The 22,422-nt window shown below is 43.1% G+C and overlaps 1 protein-coding gene across 3 annotated transcripts in view; it reads right to left on the reverse strand.

The window, feature by feature from the left end:
• The window catches only part of ubap1 (ubiquitin associated protein 1), a 95,194-nt gene that overhangs the window by 26,576 nt on the left and 46,196 nt on the right, over positions 1-22,422 (reverse strand). For all 3 annotated transcript variants that reach the window (XM_072497222.1, XM_072497221.1, XM_072497223.1), the window contains exon 5: positions 3,008-3,205. In XM_072497222.1, the coding sequence (XP_072353323.1) occupies positions 3,008-3,205 (198 nt within the window). The remainder of the gene's footprint in view (positions 1-3,007; positions 3,206-22,422) is intronic.

Genomic DNA, 22,422 nt, shown 5'->3' on the forward strand with positions numbered 1-22,422 from the left:
GACTCATGAGCAAAGGTGACCTAAACAGAGCAAATAGACTAAAGCTAGAAAGAGCAACAAAGGCATTCCTTACATTGCAGGCTACTTAGATGCATTTTAACTTAAGGTAAGTCTGAGGAGGAGCACCTTAGGAACTTGGATAGAGTTTTAAATAGGTTTTCAGAGGCAGGGCCCTATCCGAAGAAGAAAAAGTGCATTTTTCAGGTACCAACCATGGAGTAAGGAGGCCAAAGAATCACTGCACAAGGCTCATCTCCATTGGAAGGGAAAGTTCGAGCAATTACGGAAGCTCTGGAGCCCAGAAATGTGACTGAGCTCAGGTCTTTTGTAGGTTTGATAAACTATTATGGTAAGTTTTGCCAGACCTATTTACAATGTTGGCTCCACTGTACCTACTTCTACTCAAAGAAACCAAAAAAGTGGGAGTCTGCACAGAAGAAGACTTTCAAAAATGTGAAAGCACTGCTGCAATTGCAAAATCTGCTGGTCCATTTTGATCCAGACAGGAAACATATTCTGTCGTGCGATACCTTGTCCAATGGTGTGGAGGCGGTACTTGCTCATGTAATGGAGGAAAGGTCCACAAAACCCATGAGTTTTGCATCTAGAATGCTGACAAAGGCTGAAGAAGGGTATTCACAGTTGGACAAAGAAGGTCTAGCTATTGTTTTTGCAGTAAAAGGATTCCATCAGTATCTCTATGATCATTCATTCACCATATGTCCCGACCACAAGCCTTTCAGAGAGTCAAAATGTATTCCTCCCATGGCCTCAGCAAGACTACAGTGCTGGGCGTTTACACTGTCATTGCATCAATACAGCATTGCGTACAGGGCAGGGAAGGACAATGCTAATATGGATGAATTAAGTCGTCTCCTTTTACCAGCTTTGCCAACTCATGTATTGTGTTCACCCGGGAGGATTTTCAGACCAGAGAGACTTACCCAATCTCCGGTGAGTGTGAAACAAATTAAGCAGTGGACAGCAGAGCGATCACATTCTGTCACAGGTTAAAAGATTTCTGCTTCAAGGATGGCCATCTATCATAGAATATGGTAGGTTGAACCTTTAAGTGAGGCTCAAGGATGAGTTACGTTTGGAGGATGGTTGCAGACTGTGGGGATCGAGAGTGGTTGTTCCACCCCCTGCTTGTTCACAAGTATTGGATACAATTCATGAGACTCATCCAGGTGCCTCTCGCATGAAGAGTCTAGCCAGGCCATATGTTTGGTGTCCTAATATGGACCATGATTTGGAGAACAAAGTGAAATCCTGTTCGGTATGTCAATCTAGCAGAAGATGGCACCACTAGCACCATTACATCCTTGGTCGAGAATTCATGTGCAATTTGCAGGTCCTTTCATGGGCCACACATTTTAGTCATCATGGATTCACATTCAAAGTGATTAGATGTATACATCATGAGCAACGTTACAACGCCCAGTACCATAGAAAAGCTACAGCAAATCTTTGCAACTCATAGGTTACCAGATTCTCTCATTTCTGATGATACATTTACGAGAGAGTTGTTCCAAGAGTTTATGTGCATACCGCACCTTTTCATCCAGCTTCAAATGGTTTAGCAGAGCGATCTGTTCTGACATTGAAGGAAGGATTGAAGACAATGGCAAGTGATACTTTAGGGACAAAGCTCTCAAGGTTCTTATTTCAATATTGTATCACACCACTAACAACTACGTGACTCTCACTAGTTGAATTATTGATGGGTAGAAGACTGAAGTCTCACCCAGATCTGCTATAACCAGATGTCAAAGCAAATGTGGGAAAAAGACAAGAAAAGCAGGAGAGGCACGATTGTCATGCTAAGGAGAGAAGTTTCAACCGAATTATTGTGATTATATCAGGCATTTTGGCAGTAATTAGCATTGGCTACCTGGAGTTATTCTTAACCAAAATGGTCCAGTATCTTTGGTCATGAAATTGAACCATGGAAGAGTTGTCCACAGGCGCCAAGATCAAATTTGTCTTGACCATGACTCAGAGACAGCAAAAGTTCCAGATAACACAATAGAAGGAAATGAAGCTGTGGAAATTCCAGAAGAAATGGTTCCTGTTGTATCAGGGCTTCCAGTGGACTCTACTTCAGGAGATGGAAACTCGAGCACAGATAGTCAACCTACTCCTGGGCTCACAAGTTCAGATGAACTAAGTCAAGCATCACCAGAGTTGACGGAGTCACCAGAGGTACTGAGAAGATCACCGCTTAGTCACAAAGCTCCTGAAAGACTGACTTATAATTAAGGCATTAGTTTCATTGTATTTCAGAGGGGATTACAATTTAAGGGGGGGGGGAAGGGTTACGGCATTATTATGCATCTTATTTAAGTCCATTGTCATCAGTAAATGCTGTGACGTCATCAGTTGTCGTTACCTATGTATATTCCTATTTAACTGCTGTTCTAATTCTATTCTGTTAATGTGATTTCGATGTGTAGCTAGCAGCTCCTGTTTTTGAGTCCATACTGTATTTTAAACGGTTATTTTTATATATTAAAGAAGATTCACTTTATTTATTAACTTTATTAACAATTACCTTTCTGTGGTCAAGTTACCACAATTGCCCATCCTTAATTTCCCATGAGCCTGGTGGCTTCCTAGGCCATTTCAGAGGGCAGTTAATAGTCAATCACATGTAGACCAGACCAGGTAAGGACAATAGACTTTCTTCCCTAAAGGACATTAGAGAACCTGAAGGGTTTTTACAACAATCAACGATAGTTTCATGGTCACCATTACTGATACTATCTTTAAATTCCAGATTTTATTAATTGGATTTAAACCCATGTTCCCAGGGCATTAGTCGAGGGCCTCTAGATTACTAGTCCAGTGACATGACCATTATAAAACCTTCTCCCTCCAAAATGACTGATCATCCAAAAAAATTATCCTGAAGTCTATAAAAATGTTTTGCAGAACGCAACTATATATAAAACACAGGTTTAAAATTTGTACTACATTGAACTTTATTTAATATATACTTCTTTACCTGTTCTAAGTTTTCTCCTCGTTTCTGCATGGCTTTTATTACGTTCTCACAGGAGTATCCCATACTAACTATTGTATCTGCACACTGCCTCTCACTTGGATTCAATGCTTGAAGTGGATCAAAACACTCCAATCTCTTTGATGCATCTCTGTTGGTTCTGGTGATTTTTTCTGCAGCAGGTTGGTTTCCACAATTAACCTATTCAGAAGATAACAGGAAACATGACCTAAATACAAGTTTAAATCAATGGTGTTCATTTATTGAATGTAGAAAATTCCTGAATCTTGCAATAGATTTCTCGAGGCATCGTCAAAATTAAAATTTAAGAAATATATATCATTAATCAGATAGCACAGAATAAAAAGCCTTCATTCAAATAACAATCTGAAAAGGAATTCTTTAGCCTAAATTAACAAACAGTAAAGCTAATAAAATGTTCATATTGCACAAGTGAGATTTAACATTCCTTAAATAACATGTCTTAACCTTAGCCTGAAAAAAACATTCCAATTGAATAGGTATTTCTATTTGCCATAATGAACAAAACTTATTATCAGCAATATTGTGCTCTAAACTATGGCTTTAATGCAATTGGCAGAAAGAAGGGTGCCGAATGCAACAATGCACTCACCTTCACAATCTCCAAACTAAATATTACATCAATGAGAGGCTGCTTACCAGCTTCTAGAATGCTGGTGAGAATGTAATGGTTGAAAAGCTAACAGCATCAACTCTTTTAAATCATTATTGAACGGAGGTATAGTGAGTTTATTGTAACTTGAATAGCTAGAGCCAGTTTTACAACAGATATTTTATGCTGTAATCAAAGCACATCCTTGCCAATTCAACTTTCAGTTGGGTTGGTTAATTGTACTCTACTGCACTTTTGTCCCTCTTATACTAATTTTGTGGAGGCAGTATCCAATAAATACCAAACAGGTATTCAAGAACAGACATAATAAGGGGCTTATGCCCCGAACAAGAGATTGTTTGACAGGATCTGATCATTTGACTTGCAACCAAAGGTTTTGTTCCATTTAAACCATTACCAAATACTGAAAACAATGCCCAGCCAGAATGTTACTGACCGCTATTACCCTTATTAAAACATCTATTACCATTAGATCGTGGGTAAACAGTCAAATAATTTGAGGAATGCCACTATAACAATAAAAAAATAAGTTAAACCTTCAGCCAGACTAAATGACAAGTGAAGATAAAAATGAAGCAGAAAATGCTGGAAAATCTCAGCAGGTCTGGCAGCATCTGTAGGGAGAAAAAAGAGCTAACGTTTCGAGTTTGACAAAGTTTTGACAAAGAGTCATCGGACTCGAAATGTTAGCTCTTTTCTCTCCCTACAGATGCTGCCAGACCTGCTGAGATTTTCCAGCATTTTCTCTTTTGTTTCAGATTCCAGCATCCTCAATAATTTGCTTTTATAAAAATGAAGTAATCATTTTAAAAACTCTTTTAATTAGAAATGTTCATTTATCAGAATTTGAAACATTTCAGGATTAATCTTTATTGGTGTACTATTAAAAAGGCACAGTCACATAGTAAGATGCAATAAAGATGACCATCTCCCACCGTGAGATTATGGTGCCCATACGAATGGCTTAAGTAATTACCTTGCTTTCATGTTATTTTCCTCTCCGAAGATACGTCCTTCGTATCTACTTATTAAATAAGAAGCTGAGATCTTTTTCCAAATCCTCCCCCAGTTCTAAAAATGTTAACACCTTTAGAATATTGCTATTCTAAAATCTCCAGTTATATGCAAAAACTTAATATATTACAAAATAATCAAAAGAGCATCTGGAGGGAGGGTGAGAGCAATGGAAAGGAGGGAAGGAATGTATATTTATTCAAACTTTTCACAGAACTCAGGACGCTTCAAAGCACCTTACAGAGAAGTGAAGTACTTTTTGAAATGTATTTACTATTGTAATGTGTAAAAACACGGCATCAATGTGCATGCAGCCTATTCCCACAAACAGCATGATATAAATCATCAGATTTTCTACTTTTTGAATTGGCCAGGACACAACAGATAGTTCCCTGCTCTTCGAACAGTGCCATGAAATGTTTTACATTCACCAAGAGGGTAGGCAGATAAATTGGTTTATTGTCTCAACTGAAAGACAGCACTGTCTCTCTCTCTCTCTCTCTCTCTCTCTCTCTCTCCTCCCCCCTCCCCCGCACTAGTGTGTCAGATCAGATTAGACGTGAAATCTCTGGAGCACATCTTGAATCCACATTTCCAACTCAGAAGCCACAGTGTTACTGCTGAACCATGACTGGTTTATAGTGGACGGGTGTCTACTGCCAACATTTCCTCTGAACGATGCAAGTGTGCGGCCATGCAGCAATCAGAAATATGCCGAGTAGGGGACCAACTGTCTGTGCACAAGCAACGGTTCCTTTCAAATTAATGGGAATACTTGGCCATCTGACAATCTTAAAGGAGCGGCACAGTGGAGAGACATTAGAGGAAACACTGACTACAACCATAATTCTTTGGCCAATTACAAGATTAATCTCCATGTTAATTACCTGAATGGCTTGATTTGCTACAAGCAGTTCAAAACAGGTAAATACAAAGCATTTTTAAAAAACATTTTTTTTAAAAAATACAACCAAAGAACAATGCAACAGGTTTAATTTTTACCAATGTCTTCATGTAGAATGATAGCATGGGAACATGAAAATTAGGAGCGGGAATAGGTCATTCTACATCTTGAACCTGTCTGCCATTCAATAAGACCATGGCTGATCTTCTACCTCAACTTCATTTTCGTAACCTATTCCTCGATCCCTTGATTCAAAAATGTTAAATATCAGTCTTGAATATATTCATTGATGGGAGCAGCCACAGCCCTTCAGCGCAAAGAATTCCAAAGATTTACACCTCCGAGTGAAGAGATTTCTTCTCATATTAATCCCAAATGGCTGACTCCCCTACCCGAGACTCCCCCTCCCCCTCACACCATCTCTTCAGCCACATATTCATCTCATATATCTTGTTATTTCTATTCTAGCATGTGGCACTAGTAGTAATCTTAAGATCACAATCTTTGAGGTCTGATTTCTCAACTTTCTTTCTAACCCCCTATATTCTGCTTTTAGGACCTCATCTCTTTTTTACCTATGGCATTTGTACCGTGACCACTGGTTTTTCACCCTTCCCCTCCAGAATGCCCTGTAACCACTCCGAGACATCCTTGTCCCTGGCACTAGGGAAGCAACATACCATCCTGAAGTCCTGTTTGCGGCCACAGAAACACCTATCTATTCCCCCCGACAATTGAATCCCTTATAACTATTGCATTCTCACACTTTTACACCTCCCCTCTGCAGCAGAACCAACCGTCGTCCAACAAATCTGGCTATTGCTGCTTTCCCGTGAAAGGTCATTCCCCTCAACAGTATCCAAAACGGTATATCTGTTTTGCAGCAGAATGCCTATAGGATATTCCTGCACTGCCTGCCTCGCTCTCTTGCTCTGCCTGGTGGTCACCCATTCCCTTCCTGCCTGTAGAGTCTGAGCTGTGGTGCGACACCTCTCTATATGTGCTATCCACGATACTCTCCGCCTCGTGGATGCTCCACAGAATCCCCAGCCGCCGCTCCAGCTCTGAAGCTCAGGCTTCCAGGAGACACACATGCTGGTCCTAGGAACTGGAAATGTTCCTGGTCTCCCAGATGGAGCAACAAGACCACAGCTTGGAGCTCTGCTGCCATGTCCTACCCTTTAAATTACATTTACACTTTTATTATCACACAAATTAAATAGTATTAACTAATATTAACTAGGGCCCGTCTCTGCTCCTTGTTACTATAGAATCTATAAATGCACTCACCCAATCAGCTCTTTTGATTTCCTAGTTCTGCTTTCAGATTCACTTCTCCTTTATCTTCCAAGCGTTGTTCCCCGTTATCATTTTCAGTTATTTAATTTTCAGCTATTTAGACACAGTGCCCAGTATCAGTTACTCACCAACCAATCAGCTTACCTCTTTCCTGTCATGTCACTGCTGGTTTTTGTTCTTCAAACCCAACACGCTGCTTGAACAGCAAAAAGGCCCCAAGCCTCACGTCCTCTTTATCCTCTGCTCTCAGTGGAGTGTCCCTCATGGGTCCGGTGCTCCCTGCTGCCTGAAGGTGCGAGGGCCCCAAGCCTCACATCCTCTTTATCCTCTGGTCTCAGTGGAGTGTCCCTCATGGGTCCGGTGCTCCCTGCTGCCTGAAGGTGCGAGGGCCCCAAGCTTCGGGTTCCCTTTATCCTCCGCTCTCAGTGGAGTGTCCCTCGTGGGTCACCGCGGTGCTCCCTGCTGCCTGAAGGTGTGAACGCCCCAAGCTTCGGGTTCCCTTTATCCTCCGCTCTCAGTGGAGTGTCCCTCGTGGGTCACCGCGGTGCTCTCTGCTGCCTGAAGGTGTGAGGGCCCCAAGCCTTGCATTCCCTTTATCCAGCACTCCCAGTAGCGTCCCTTGTTGGTCATGTGCTCTCTACTGCCTGAAAGCGAGTGAGGGCCCTGAGCCTCATCTTCTCTTTATCCTCCGCTCCCAGCAGAGCTTCCCTCACGGGTCTGGTGCACTCTGCTGCCTGAATTTTCTGTTTGTAGGATATGGGCTTTCAACAATTAACTCGATGTCAACCATTCAACTGCAACTGCAGGACTGGGATAACACTGAGCAAAGGAATCAATTTAGGTCAAATAAATACCAATATATTTTAAGCTACTGTCTAAAGAGCTTCATCAATTCCCAATTTTGTTTTTAAAAATGATCGACTGTGTCCTGAAATTTATTCTGCTTGCTGCTTAGCTGAATAAACACATAATTCCTGGATTTGTTCCTTGTGTATTGTAGTATGGTTTACTTGCACAAAAGTCGTACTGCACTAGCACCTTCTGTGGTACCCTCCACATGATACTGGGGAACTTAAAATGGGAAGATGCGAGGAAAGGAAAAGAGAGATAGTAATACCAGGGTACATTGCCTGCACAGCAGCCATTTGTTGTAAATTAATTTTGTGATCAACTGAATCTGTAAGTGCTTGAGTAACACACTTTGCTGACTGAAAAAGGAGGAGGCAATGAAGGTAGGAGTGACAACTTTGAAACATAAGTTTTGATAAATCAATGAGCTTGTATCAACACCACTTATTTCATCCACCTATATACAATGATTTGTTGCACAAGTAAAGCAAGGTTAAACAAATACTTTTTCCACTGATTAACAGGGTAAACCTTTTATTTCAATTGCATGGAAGGTAATTAGAAAATCATGTTAATAGAACTATTGAAAATGAAGAAGTCATCCGTTCCTTGATTGACCTCAACACAGCATATTTCACAAAAGTCCATGCAACCAGATCGAGAGCAGACACAGTACAATAAAACCTTTTGTTAATTATTCTGTCAAACTGCACAGACTACAAAAATACTCGAATATCGATACACAGGCATGTGCACTTCTGTGTGCTTTTGCAGGTCAAAAACAAGACAGGACAATGGTTTCCCATTTTGTGCAGAAGTACGATCTCAGAGTTGTTTCAATTTTAGTTCAGACAACACATTTCCACCAATAACACTTAACAGCAACTACTTCCAAAACCTCCAGGATATGTGCAGATGAAAACCTAAAATTTATTTATCAAACAATTGTTCCCAGTCCAATTGATTTCTGTCACATCCGAGGACATTATTTTCAGTTAATGGGGTTTTTCATTTTCACATATTGCAAAAGTAATTAAAATATGATCTGAGCTGACCGCTGAAATGATAAATGGTTTAACAACCTCAGTTTCTAGAGTGTTCAGAAAAGAATAGTCTAAATGTATGAAACCAAACGGCCATAATACATCAGGTAGATTACTTCTAGCTCGATATGGTTATGCAAGTAAGAAAAAGCAAGACGGTGAGGAAGGAATGACAAGGAGACAAGGATAGAGAGCAAAATAGTGGCAGGGGGATGGGAACCGATGCAGGAAGTTGGAAGGTAGTAAAACAGGGACAGAAACAAAAGGCAGTAAGGGGGAAAGTGTAAAGCAGAGAAGCCATAGTCAAAAATCAAAAAGGGCGACAGTACACGGTACAGTGTACACTGAGGGGAGCTCAGTGAATAGGACCAGTAATACTAAAAGGAATAAAACGGGAAGTGAAAACATTAATGGTAAGCGACGCGGCAGGTTGTTACATGAAGATATGGGTTCAACGACGAGGAAAATTAGGAGAAAGGTTAAGAGGAAATATGACTTAGGAGAGGTTACTGATCGAGGTGTTAAGATTCAGAACAGAGGTAAAAAAGCCAACATAAGTGTACTTTACCTGAATGCTCGTAGTATTTGGAATAAGGTAAATGAGTTGATGGCGCAAATCATCGTGAATGACTATGATTTAGTGGCCATTACTGAAACATGGTTAAAGGATGGTCACGACTGGGAGTTAAATCTCCAAGGGTATCAAACTCTTCGGAAGGACAGAGTGGATGGTAAGGGAGGTGGTGTAGCTCTGTTATTTAAGGATGACATCCGGGCAACAGTAAGGGATGACATCGGTGCTCTGGAGGATACGGTTGAAGCCATTTGGGTGGAAATCAGGAATAGTAAGGCGATAAAGTCACTGATAGGAGTAGTCTATAGGCCACCAAATAGTAACATTATGGTGGGGCAGGCAATAAACAAAGAAATAACTGATGCATGTAGAAATGATACAGCAGTTATCATGGGGGATTTTAATCTACATGTCGATTGGTTTAACCAGGTCGGTCAAGGCAGCCTTGAGGCGGAGTTTACAGAATGTATCCGGGATAGTTTCCTAGAACAGTATGTAATGGAATCTACGAGGGAACAAGCGGTCCTAGATCTGGTCCCGTGTAATGAGACAGGATTGATTCAGGATCTCATAGTTAGGGATCCTCTCAGAGGGAGCGATCACAATATGCTAGAATTTAAAATACAGATGGAGGGTGAGAAGGCGAAATCAAGCACTAGTGTTTTGTGCTTAAACAAAGGAGATTACAATGGGATGAGAGAAGAACTAGCTGAGGTAGACTGGGAGCAAAGACTTTATGGTGAAACAGTTGAGGAACAGTGGAGAACCTTCCAAGCGATTTTTCACAGTGCTCAGCAAAGGTTTATACCAACAAAAAGGAAGGACGGTAGAATGAGGGAAAATTGACCGTGGATATCTAAGGAAATAAGGGAGAGTATCAACTTGAAGGAAAAAGCATACAAAGTAGCAAAGATTAGTGGGAGACTAGAGGACTGGGAAATCTTTAGGGGGCAACAGAAAGCTACTAAAAAAGCTATAAAGAAGAGTACGATAGATTATGAGAGTAAACTTGCTCAGAATATAAAAACAGATAGTAAAAGTTTCTACAAATACATAAAACAAAAAAGAGTGGCTAAGGTAAATATTGGTCCTTTAGAGGATGAGAAGGGAGATTTAATAATGGGAGATGAGGAAATGGCTGAGGAACTGAACAGGTTTTTTGGGTCGGTCTTCACAGTGGAAGACACAAATAACATGCCAGTGACTGATGGAAATGAGGCTATGACAGGCGAGGACCTTGAGATGATTGTTGTCACTAAGGAAGTAGTGATGAGCAAGCTAATGGGGCTCAAGGTAGACAAGTCTCCTGGCTCTGATGGAATGCATCACAGAATGCTAAAAGAGATGGCGAGGGAAATTGCAAATGCACTAGTGATAATTTACCAAAATTCACTAGACTCTGGGGTGGTCCCGGCGGATTGGAAATTAGCAAACGTGACACCACTGTTTAAAAAAGGGGGTAGGCAGAAAGCGGGTAATTATAGGCCAGTGAGCTTAACTTCGGTAGTAGGGAAGATGCTGGAATCTATCATCAAGGAAGAAATAGCGAGGCATCTGGATGGAAATTGTCCCATTGGGCAGACGCAGCATGGGTTCATAAAGGGCAGGTCGTGCCTAACTAATTTAGTGGAATTTTTTGAGGACATTACCAGTGCGGTAGATAACGGGGAGCCAATGGATGTGCTATATCTGGATTTCCAGAAAGCCTTTGACAAGGTGCCACACAAAAGGTTGCTGCATAAGATAAGGATGCATGGCATTAAGGGGAAAGTAGTAGCATGGATAGAGGATTGGTTAATTAATAGAAAGCAAAGAGTGGGGATTAATGGGTGTTTCTCTGGTTGGCAATCAGTAGCTAGTGGTGTCCCACAGGGATCAGTGTTGGGCCCACAACTGTTCACAATTTACATAGATGATTTGGAGTTGGGGACCAAGGGCAATGTGTCCAAGTTTGCAGATGACACTAAAATAAGTGGTAAAGCAAAAAGTGCAGAGGATACTGGAAGTCTGCAGAAGGATTTGGATAGGCTAAGTGAATGGGCTAGGGTCTGGCAGATGGAATACAATGTTGACAAATATGAGGTCATCCATTTTGGTAGGAATAACAGCAAAAGGGATTATTATTTAAATGATAAAATATTAAAACATGCTGCTGTGCAGAGAGACCTGGGTGTGCTAGTGCATGAGTCGCAAAATGTTGGTTTACAGGTGCAACAGGTGATTAAGAAGGCAAATGGAATTTTGTCCTTCATTGCTAGAGGGATGGAGTTTAAGACTAGGGAGGTTATGCTGCAATTGTATAAGGTGTTAGTGAGGCATCACCTGGAGTATTGTGTTCAGTTTTGGTCTCCTTACTTGAGAAAGGACGTACTGGCACTGGAGGGTGTGCAGAGGAGATTCACTAGGTTAATCCCAGAGCTGAAGGGTTTGGATTACGAGGAGAGGTTGAGTAGACTGGAACTGGACTCATTGGAATTTAGAAGGATGAGGGGGGGGATCTTATAGAAACATATAAAATTATGAAGGGAATAGATAAGATAGATGTGGGCAGGTTGTTTCCACTGGCGGGTGAAAGCAGAATTAGGGGGCATAGCCTCAAAATAAGGGGAAGTAGATTTAGGACTGAGTTTAGGAGGAACTTCTTCACCCAAAGGGTTGTGAATCTATGGAATTCCTTGCCCAGTTAAGCAGTAGAGGCTCCTTCATTAAATGTTTTTAAGGTAAAGATAGATAGTTTTTTGAAGAATAAAGGGATTAAGGGTTATGGTGTTCGGGCCGGAAAGTGGAGCTGAGTCCACAAAAGATCAACCATGATCTCATTGAATGGTGGAGCAGGCTCGAGGGGCCAGATGGCCTATTCCTGCTTCTAGTTCTTATGTTCTTATGGAAAAGAGTCCACCCAAATTGCTATAGCCACCTACCACTCAAATGGTTCCCTCCTCACCTTTCTTACTCGTTTCTCTCAAAAGGTCTTGGTTCAGTTCAAAATTCAACTTGAGCAAAGAAACTGCCTTTCTCTCTTCCCCTACTTAAGCCATAGCTTTTAGAAATTAGCATCTCAGACACTTAGATGAAAGCCATTTCTAAATGTCAATAAAACACAGGTGAGAAAATTAACTGGTTCTAAATTTCAACTTACATTATTTCCATTGAAGCAACATTACCTGGGGGAAAACTACTTTTCTCCCTTTCACCCTTGCTCTCTTACCAGTCTGTGCCTCCTCTTTCTTTCTTTAATCCCTCCTCAATATCAGAGTTCATTGAAGACAAAGAAAATACTCTGTGCATGCAATCAGAACAACAGCGATATGTGCTGGGTCCCTATTATTCATCATTGACATAGATGACTATGTGGGGGGCAGGATCAGTAAGTTTCCGGATGTCACAAAGATTGGTTGGGTGGTTAACAGTGAGGTTGAGTGTCTTGGGTTACAGGAAGATGTAGACGGGATGGTCAAGTGGGCAGCTAAGTGGCAGATGGACTGTAACCCTGACAAGTGTATGGTGATACACTTTGGAAGGAGCAATTTGACAAGGAAGTATTCAATGAATGGCACGACACTGGGAAGTTCTAAGGAACAAATGGACCTTGGGGTGTTTGTCCATAAATCTCTGAAGGCGGGAGGGCAGGTTAAGAGGGTGTTGGAAAAAGACAATGGGACACTTTACTTTATCAATCAAGGCATTGATTACAAAAGCAGGGAGGTCATGTTGGAGTTGTATAGAATATTGGTACGGCCACAGCTGGAGAACTGTGTGCAATTCTGGTCGACACATTATAAGGATGTGATTGTATGGAGGGGGTGCAGAGGAGATTCACCAAGATGTTGCCTGGGATGGAACATCTAAGTTGTGAAGAGAGTTTGGATAGGCTTGGGTTGTTTTGTTGGAGCAGAGAAGACTGAGAGGCCATCTGATCAAGGTGTACAAGATCATGGGGGCCAGTTTAGCTACGTTGGCTAGTCAGCTGGTTCATCATGCAGAGCGAGGTCAGCAGTGCGGGTTCAATTCCCTTACCAGCTGAGGTTATTCATGGTAAAGCCTTCTCAGCCTTGGTATGGTTCTCTTCAGGTTAAATCAGCACCAGTCAGCTCTCCCCTTCAAAGGGGAAAGAAGCCTATGGTCATCTAGGACTATGGTGACTTTACCTTTACAGATTATGAGGAACATGGACATGGTGGATAGGGAGCAGCTGTTCTCCTTAGTTGCAGGGTCAGTCACGAGGGGACACAAGTTCAAGGTGAGGGGCAGGAGGTTTAGGGAGGGGGTGATTTGAGGGAAACCTTTTTACCCAGAGGGTGGTGACAGTCTGGAATGCACTGCCTGGGAAGGTAGTAGAGGTGGGTTGTCTCACATCCTTTAAAAAATGCTGGATAAGCATTTGCACATCATAACATTCAAGGCTATGGGCCAAGTGCTGGCAAATGGGATTAGGTAGACAGGTCAGGTATTATTTTTTTGTGTGTCAGTGCAGACACAATGGGCCAAAAGGGCCTCTTCTGCACTATATTTTTCTGTGATTCTGAAATAAATGTCGGAATAGTTCTGATACATCTCGGGAAATTCGATACGCCATTCATGATCAGAATGCATATTCCGAATTCATCTCATGGCATCAGAACTCTGGAAAAAAGATTCGCTCTAAGTCCAAGAACAAAGAACAATACAGCATAGAAACAGGTCCTTCGGCCCTCCAAACCCGTACCGGTCATGAAACCATCCTTGGCCAAAACCCTCAGCACTTCCTAGTGCCGTATCCTTCTATACCCATTCTATCCAGGTATTTGGATTGGATTTGGACGTGTACCAAGTTACAGTGTAAAGTATTTTCCTGCGAGCAGCTCAAACAGATCATTTAGTACATGAGGTACATGATTTAGATCATTTAAGGGGGAGGGGGAGCAGTCCCAAGTCGTGGTCCACATAGGTACCAACGACATAGATAGGAAAAGGGATAGGGATGTAAGGCAGGAATTCAGGGAGCTAGGGTGGAAATTTAGATCTAGGACAAACAGAGTTATTGTCTCTGGGTTGTCACCCGTGCCACGTGATAGCGAGACGAGGAATAGGGAGAGAGAGGATTGAATACGTGGCTACAGGGATGGTGCAGGAGGGAGGGTTTCAGATTTCTGGATAATTGGGGCTCATTCTGGGGTCGGTGGGACCTCTACAAACAGGATGGTCTACACCTGGACCAGAGGGGTACCAATATCCTGGGGGGGAAATTTGCTAATGCTCTTCGGGAGGGTTTAAACTAGTTCAGCAGTGGATTGGGAACCTGAATTGTAGCTCCAGTAGACAAGAGGTTGAGAGTAGTGAGGTCATGAGTAAGGTTTCAAAGTTGCAGGAGTGTACCGGCAGGCAGGAAGGTGGTTTAAAGTGTGTCTTCTTCAATGCCAGGAGCATCCGGAATAAGGTGGGTGAACTTGCGGCATGGGTTGGTACCTGGCACTTCGATGTTGTGGCCATTTAGGAGACACGGATAGAGTAGGAATGGTTGTTGCAGGTGCCGGGGTTTAGATATTTCAGTAAGCTCAGGGAAGATGGTAAAAGGGGGGGGGGGGGGGGGGGGGGGGGGGGGATAGTCAAGGACAGTATTACGGTGGCAGAAAGGACGTTTGATGAGGACTCGTCTACTGAGGTAGTATGGGCTGAGGTTAGAAACAGGAAAGGAGAGGTCACCCTGTTAGGGGTTTTCTATAGGCCTCCGAAAAGTTCCAGAGATGTAGAGGAAAGGATTGCAAAGATGATTCTGGATAGGAGCGAAAGCAACAGGGTGATAGTGACCATAATTCGATTACGTTTACTTTAGTGATGGAAAGGGATAGGTATATACCGCAGGGCAAGAGTTATACTGGGGGAACGGCAATTATGATGCGATGAGGCAAGACTTAGGATACATCAGATGGAGAGGAAAACTGCAGGGGATGGGCACAATGGAAATGTGGAGCTTGTTCAAGGAACAGCTACTGCGTGTCCTTGATAAGTATGTACCTGTCAGGCAGGGAGGAAGTGGTCGAGCGAGGGAACCGTGGTTTACTAAAGCAGTCGAAACACTTGTCAAGAGGAAGAAGGAGGCTTATGTAAAGATGAGACATGAACGTTCAGTTAGGGCGCTCGAGAGTTACAAGTTAGCGAGGAAGGACTTAAAGAGAGAGCTAAGAAGAGCCAGGAGGGGACACGAGAAGTCTTTGGCAGGTAGGATCAAGGATAACCCTGAAGCTTTCTATAGATATGTCAGGAATAAAAGAATGACTAGGGTAAGTGCAGGGCCAGTCAAGGACAGTAGTGGTAAATTGTGCGTGGAGTCCGAGGAGATAGGAGAGGAGCTAAATGAATATTTTTCGTCAGTATTCACACAGGAAAAAGACAATGTTGTCGAGGAGAATACTGATATTCAGGCTACTAGACTAGACGGGCTTGAGGTTCATAAGGAGGAGGTGTTAGCAATTCTGGAAAGTGTGAAAATAGATAAGTCCCCTGGGCCGGATGGGATTTATCCTAGAATTCTCTGGGAAGCTAGGGAGGAGATTGCGGAGCCTTTGGCTTTGATCTTTAAGTCATTTTTGTCTACAGGAATAGTGCCCGAAGACTGGAGAATAGCAAATGTTGTCCCCTTGTTCAAGAAGGGGAGTAGAGACAACCCCGGTAACTATAGACCAGTGAGCCTTATTTTTGTTGTGGGCAAAGTCTTGGAAAGGTTTATAAGAGATAGGATGTATAATCATCTGGAAAGGAATAATTTGATTTGAGATAGTCAACACGGTTTGTGAAGGGTAGATCGTGCCTCACAAACCTTATTGAGTTCTTTGAGAAGGTGACCAAACAGTTGGATGAGGGTAAAGCAGTTGATGTGGTGTATATGGATTTCAGTAAAGCGTTTGATAAGGTTCCCCATGGTAGGCTACTGCAGAAAATACGGAGGCATGGGATTCAGGGTGATTTAGCAGTTTGGATCAGAAATTAGCTAGCTGGAAGAAGACAAAGGGCGGTGGTTGATGGGAAATGTTCAGACTGGAGTCCAGTTACTAGTGGTGTACCACAAGGATCTGTTTTGGGGCCACTGCTCTTTGTCATTTTTATAAATGACCTGGAGGAGGGCGTAGAAGGATGGGTGAGTAAATTTGCAGATGATACCAAAGTCGGTGGAGTTGTGGACAGTGCAGAAGGATGTTACAAGTTACAGAGGGACATAGATAAGCTGCAGCGCTGGGCTGAGAGGTGGCAAATGGAGTTTAATGCAGAAAAGTGTGAGGTGATTCATTTTGGAAGGAATAACAGGAAGACAGAGTACTGGGCTAATGGGAAGATTCTTGGCAGTGTGGATGAGCAGAGAGATCTCGGTGTCCATGTACATAGATCCCTGAAAGTTGCCACCCAGGTTGAGAGGGTTGTTCAGAAGGCGTACAGTGTGTTAGCTTTTATTGGTGGAGGGATTGAGTTTCGGAGCCATGAGGTCATGTTGCAGCTGTACAAAACTCTGGTGCGGCCGCATTTGGAGTATTGCTTCCAATTCTGGTCTCCGCATTATAGGAAAGATGTGGAAGCATTGGAAAGGGTGCAGAGGAGATTTACCAGAATGTTGCCTGGTATGGAGGGAAGATCTTATGAGGATAGGCTGAGGGACTTGAGGCTGTTTTCGTTGGAGAGAAGAAGGTTAAGAGGTGACTTAATTGAGGCATACAAGATGATCAGAGGATTGGATAGGGTGGACAGTGAGAGCCTTTTTCCTCGGATGGTGATGTCTAGCACGAGGGAACATAGTTTTAAATTGAGGGGAGATAGATATAGGACAGATGTCAGAGGTAGGTTCTTTACTCAGAGAGCAGTAAGGGCGTGGAATGCCCTGCCTGCAACAGTAATGGACTCGCCAACACGAAGGGCATTCAAATGGTTATTGGATAGACATATGGACGATAAGGGAATAGTGTAGATGGGCTTTAGAGTGGTTTCACAGGTTGGCGCAACATCGAGGGCCGAAGGGCTGTACTGCGCTGTAATGTTCAATGTTCTATGTTCTATGAAAAGAAAAGAAAAGAAAAAGAAAATACATAATAGGGCAACACAAGGTACACAATGTAAACACATAGACACGGGTGAAGCATACAGGGGTGTAGTATTAATCAGATCAGTCCATAAGAGGGTCGTTTAGGAGTCTGGTAACAGCGGGGAAGAAGCTGTTTTTGAATTTGTATAGGCGTGTTTTCAGACTTTTGTATCTCCTGCCCGATGGAAGAAGTTGGAAGAGTGAGTAAGTCGAGTGGGAGGGGTTTTGATTATGCTGCCCGCTTTCCCAAAAGGCAGCGGGAGATGTAGATAGAGTCAATGGATGGGAGGCATGTGCGTGTGATGGACTGGGCTGTGTTCATGACTCTCTGGAATTTCTATTGGTCTTGGGACGATCAGTTGCCATACCATGCTGTGATGCAGCCAGATAGGATGCTTTCTATGGTGCATCTGTAAGAGTTGGTAAAAGTCAGTGTGGGCATGGCAAATTTTCTTAGTTTCCCGAGGAAGTAGAGGTGCTGTTGTGCTTTCTTGGTGGTAGTGTCGACGTGGGTGGACCAGGACAGATTTTTGGTGCTGTGCACACCTTGGGATTTGAAGCTGTCACCGTCTCTACCTCGGCCCCGTTGATGCTGACAGGGGTGTGTACACTACTTTGATCCCTGAAGTCAGTGACCAGCTCTTTAGTTTTGCTGGCATTAAGGGATAGATTGATGTCATTGCACAACTCTATCTCCCTCCTGTATTCTGACTCGTCGTTGTTCGAGATCCAACCTACTATGGTCGTGTCATCAGCTAACTTGTAGATGGAGTTGGAACTAACTTTTGCCTTGCAGTCATGTGTGTATAGGGATTATAGTAGGGGGCTAAGTAAGCAGCCTTGCGGGGCCCCGGTATTATATAATAATAATGATCTTTATTATCACAAGTAGGCTTACATTAACACTGCAATGAAGTTAGTGTGAAAAGTCCCTAGTCGCCACATTCCGGCGCCTGTTTGGATACACCGAGGGAGAATTCAGAATGTCCAAATTACCTAATAGCATATCTTTCGGGACTTGTAGGAGGAAACCGGAGCACCCGGAGGAAACCCACGCAGACACGGGTAGAATGTGCAGACTACGCAGAGTGAACAAAGCCGGAAATCGAACCAGGGACCCTGGCGCTTTGAAGCCATAGTGCCAACCACTATGCTACCGTGCTATTGAGGACTATTGTGGAGGAGGTGTTGTTGTTTATTCTTACTGATTGTGGTTTGTGGGTCAGAAAGTCGAGGATCCAGTTGCAGAGTGAGGAGCCAAGTCCTAGGTTTTGGAGCTTTGATATGAGCTTGGCTGGGATTATGGTGCTGAAGGCGGAGCTGTAGTCAATAAATAGGAATCTGATGTCGGAGTCCTTGTTGTCGAGATGCTCTAGGGATGAGTGCAGGGCCAGTGAGATGGCGTCTGCTGTGGACCGGTTGCGGCGGTATGCTAATTGCAGTGGATCTAGGCATTCTGGGAGTATGGAGTTGATGCGCTTCATGACCAATCTCTCGAAGTACATCATTACGATTGATATCAGGGCCACCGGATGGTAGTCATTGAGGCAGGTTGCCTGGCTCTTCTTTGCCACCAGTATGATGGTGGTCTTTTTGAAGCAGGTGGGGACCTCGGAGCGGAGTAGGGACATTGTCGAGATGACTTTTGAACACCATTAATGTATCTGCTTCCGCAACCTCCCCTGGCAAGGCGTTCCAGGCACTCACCACCCTCTGTGTAAAAAAACCTGCCTCGTACATCAAAAGCTTTTGGTTGAGAATTAAGTAAATATGAACAAAAGCCTCATAAGCTCGCAACCTCATAAATAAGGCCGGAATCATTTGCTCACAATGCAAGTTTGATGCTGAAATAGGGAGCATTAAAGCTATCCTGTAAGATAAGGGCTATCCTGAACAGATGACTGCTGGCTGTATATTTTTGGGCCGATGGCTGCCACTTTCAGTCCTAAAAAGTGCCCAGTCTACCTCAGATTACCCTGGAACGGTAAGGTGTCTCAAGAATATGAGCAACAGGTGGAGCTAGATGTTTCACCCTGCTACAATACAGTAGGAACACAAGTCACTAACCGAATTCTGTCGCCAAACCAAAAAGACATTCAACCTAATAAGAATAATCGCTTATTGTTCAATGAAGTTATTGTGAAAAGCCCATAGTCGCCACATTCTGGCAGCTGTTCGGGGAGGCCGGTATGGGAATTGAACCCTCGCTGCTGGCATTGTTCTGCATTGCAAGCCAGCTATTTAGCCACTGTGCGAAACCAGCCCCTCAAATACACAAATGAGTAATGTGGCATATAGATTTCAGTGTCGGTGTGATGCTAGGTATGTAGGTCATACATCCCAAAAACTGGCGGATCGTATTAAATAATTTGTCCCTTTAGCTGTTCGCAACAGGAATGGTACCTACCATACCCAAGTAGCCCATGCTTGCAAAACACAAACTAGTATCCGACAATAGATGTTATTCCGAGAATGGACAATATTTGCCAAACAATCCTCAGTGTGCTACGAATGATGCTAACAAATTTAAGATTATCAGTCGGGCTTGCAGTGTGATGTACTTACGTGTGCTAAAAGCTATACATATTAATGCGCAGGGCCCTGCCCTTTGTAGACAGAAAGAACATATACACGCCTGGTTCAACTAAACAAAACAGGCAATAGGCATTCTCTGGTTCATTCCCCAGGCCTTGGCCAGTCAACCTGCCTGATTTGAATTTAAACAAAGCTTGGCAGTTAACGGTCAGTCATCAGTTAACTGGAGCATTCTCCATGGCAACAGCTCTGCCAATCAAAGTCCACTTGACAACCTATCAGCACTCTTGTGTCATGAAATATATATGTCAAAAGCAAATTACTGCGGATGCTGGACTCTGAAACCAAAAAGAAAATGCTGGAAAATCTCAGCAGATCTGGCAGCATCAGTAGGGAGAGAAAATAGCTAGCATTTCGAGTCCAGATGACCCTTTGTCAAAGCAGCTTGGGTTGGTCGTACTCAATTGCCCCTTAGTGTCCAGGGGTATGCAGGTTAAGTGTAGTTAAGGGGTTGCGGGATAGGGTTGGAGCCCAAGTTACGGTGCTCTTTCAGAGAATCAGTGCAGACTCGACGGGCCAAATGGCCTCTTTCTGCACTGTAGGGATCCTATGATTCTATGAAGGCTATAACTATGTTGCAAGCAGTTCAGAGAAGGGTTATTAGACTAATACCTGGAACCGGTGGGTTGTCTTTGAGGAAAGGTTGGACAGGTTTGTATCTCCTGGAGTTGAAAAGAGCGAGAGGCAACTTGATTGAAACATAAGATCCGGAGAGGTCTTTGGCAGGGTGAATGTGGAAAAGGTACCTCTTGTGGGATAATCTAGGACTAGGGGTCACTTTTTTAAAATAAGGGGTTGCTCATTTGTTTTTAATAATCTTTATTAGTGGCACAAGTAGGCTCAAGGAGCCAAGTGGCCTACTCCTGCTTCTAATTTGTACTTTTTATATGTATATTCGTACATTTGGTATTCTTACAAAATGTCCTATGAGTGTGTTGGAAAACAAAGATTTATATTTCATTTATGTATGTATTGGTAAATATTACAAATAAGGTATAGTGTTAAGTGGGTTTAATTTAATGTTTCTGTGCCTGGAAGCATAAAACCTATAGTTTTACAAGTAGGCTTACATTAACACTGCAATGAAGTTACTGTGAAAATCTCTTAGTTGCCACACTCCACCACCTGTTCAGGTACACTGAGGGAGAATTCAGAATATTCAATTCTCCAAACAAGCTCGTCTTTTGGGACTTGTGGGAGGAAACTAGACCACCCGGAGGAAACCGAGGAAGAACATGCAAACTCCACAGTGACCCAAGCCGGGAATCGAACCCAGATCCCTGGCGTTGCAAAGCAACGGTGCTAACCATTGTGCTACCGTGCCAACCATTAGAGAGGGCTACGACGTGATGAGTAAATAACCAGCAGATATATGCGGGTGTTGTTTATCAACTGGGCCTTGTGAGGTAGAGAAGCTGTTAAGTTTTAATTTAGCTAATTTGATTGCAGTTGGAGATAGGTATCTCTCACAGCTCTGCAAGAAGCAGTTGGTATTAGAAGGCTAAAGAAGGAACATCTCTCTCAGCCTTTCTAGATGAAGAAACATACAATGGGATAATGGTTAAGGAAACAGATGCCGGAAACCTAAAGTCCAGCTAGTTAAGGAAACTAGAGAAATGAGGAAAAGTTTCCAAGAAGTTTGGAGTTAACGGAGCAGAGTAAACTGGGAACCAGAACAGATCACTGTTCAGTAAAGTCACAGCGAGTTGAAAAGGTATTGGATTGTCAGAGGCCAGAAAGATTTCTGCAGTGGTGCCAAAGGCAACACAATGGCACAGTTAGCACTGCTGCCTCACAGCACCAGTGAGCTGGGTTCGATGCCGGTCTTGGGTGGCTGCCTGTGTGGAGTTTGCATATTCTCGCTGTGTCTGCGTGGGTTTCCTCCGAGTGCTTTGATTTCCTCCCTCAGTCCGAAGATGTGCAGGTTAGGTGGATCGGCTATGCTAAATTGGTGTCCAGGAAATGTGAGGTGGCGTTATGGGGATTAGGCAGGGAAGTGGACCTGGTTGAAGTGCTCTTTCGGGGAGTCAGTGCACACGCGATGAGCCAAATGGCCTCCTTCTGCACTGTAAGGATTCCATGAAACCTGAAGGGAGAGTGTAAAACCCAAGAAACCTTGATGGTGGCGGCGGCAGGGGTGGAGGAATGCTGCAATGTTTTATGGAGCATCTTAAAGGAGGTGAGAGAGAGACAAATAGGTGAACAGGTTTAGCGAGAGAGACTTAAGTTTAAGGCCTAGGTAACTGATGGCACATCTTGCAATGGAGGACCAAAGGATGTGGAGGATACATAGGATGCCATGGTTGGAAGAACGGAGAATTTTCAAATGATTGCAGATGATCTGGAATAAAAGGAAACCTGAGGATTCAGTTCGAGGTCCTCAGAAAAAGATGTAATTCTTATTCCAATATGAGGCATTATGACTAAGTAGCCTAAGT

Source organism: Scyliorhinus torazame, chromosome 3 (assembly GCF_047496885.1).
Source record: "Scyliorhinus torazame isolate Kashiwa2021f chromosome 3, sScyTor2.1, whole genome shotgun sequence".
Taxonomy (NCBI): Eukaryota; Metazoa; Chordata; class Chondrichthyes; order Carcharhiniformes; family Scyliorhinidae; genus Scyliorhinus; species Scyliorhinus torazame.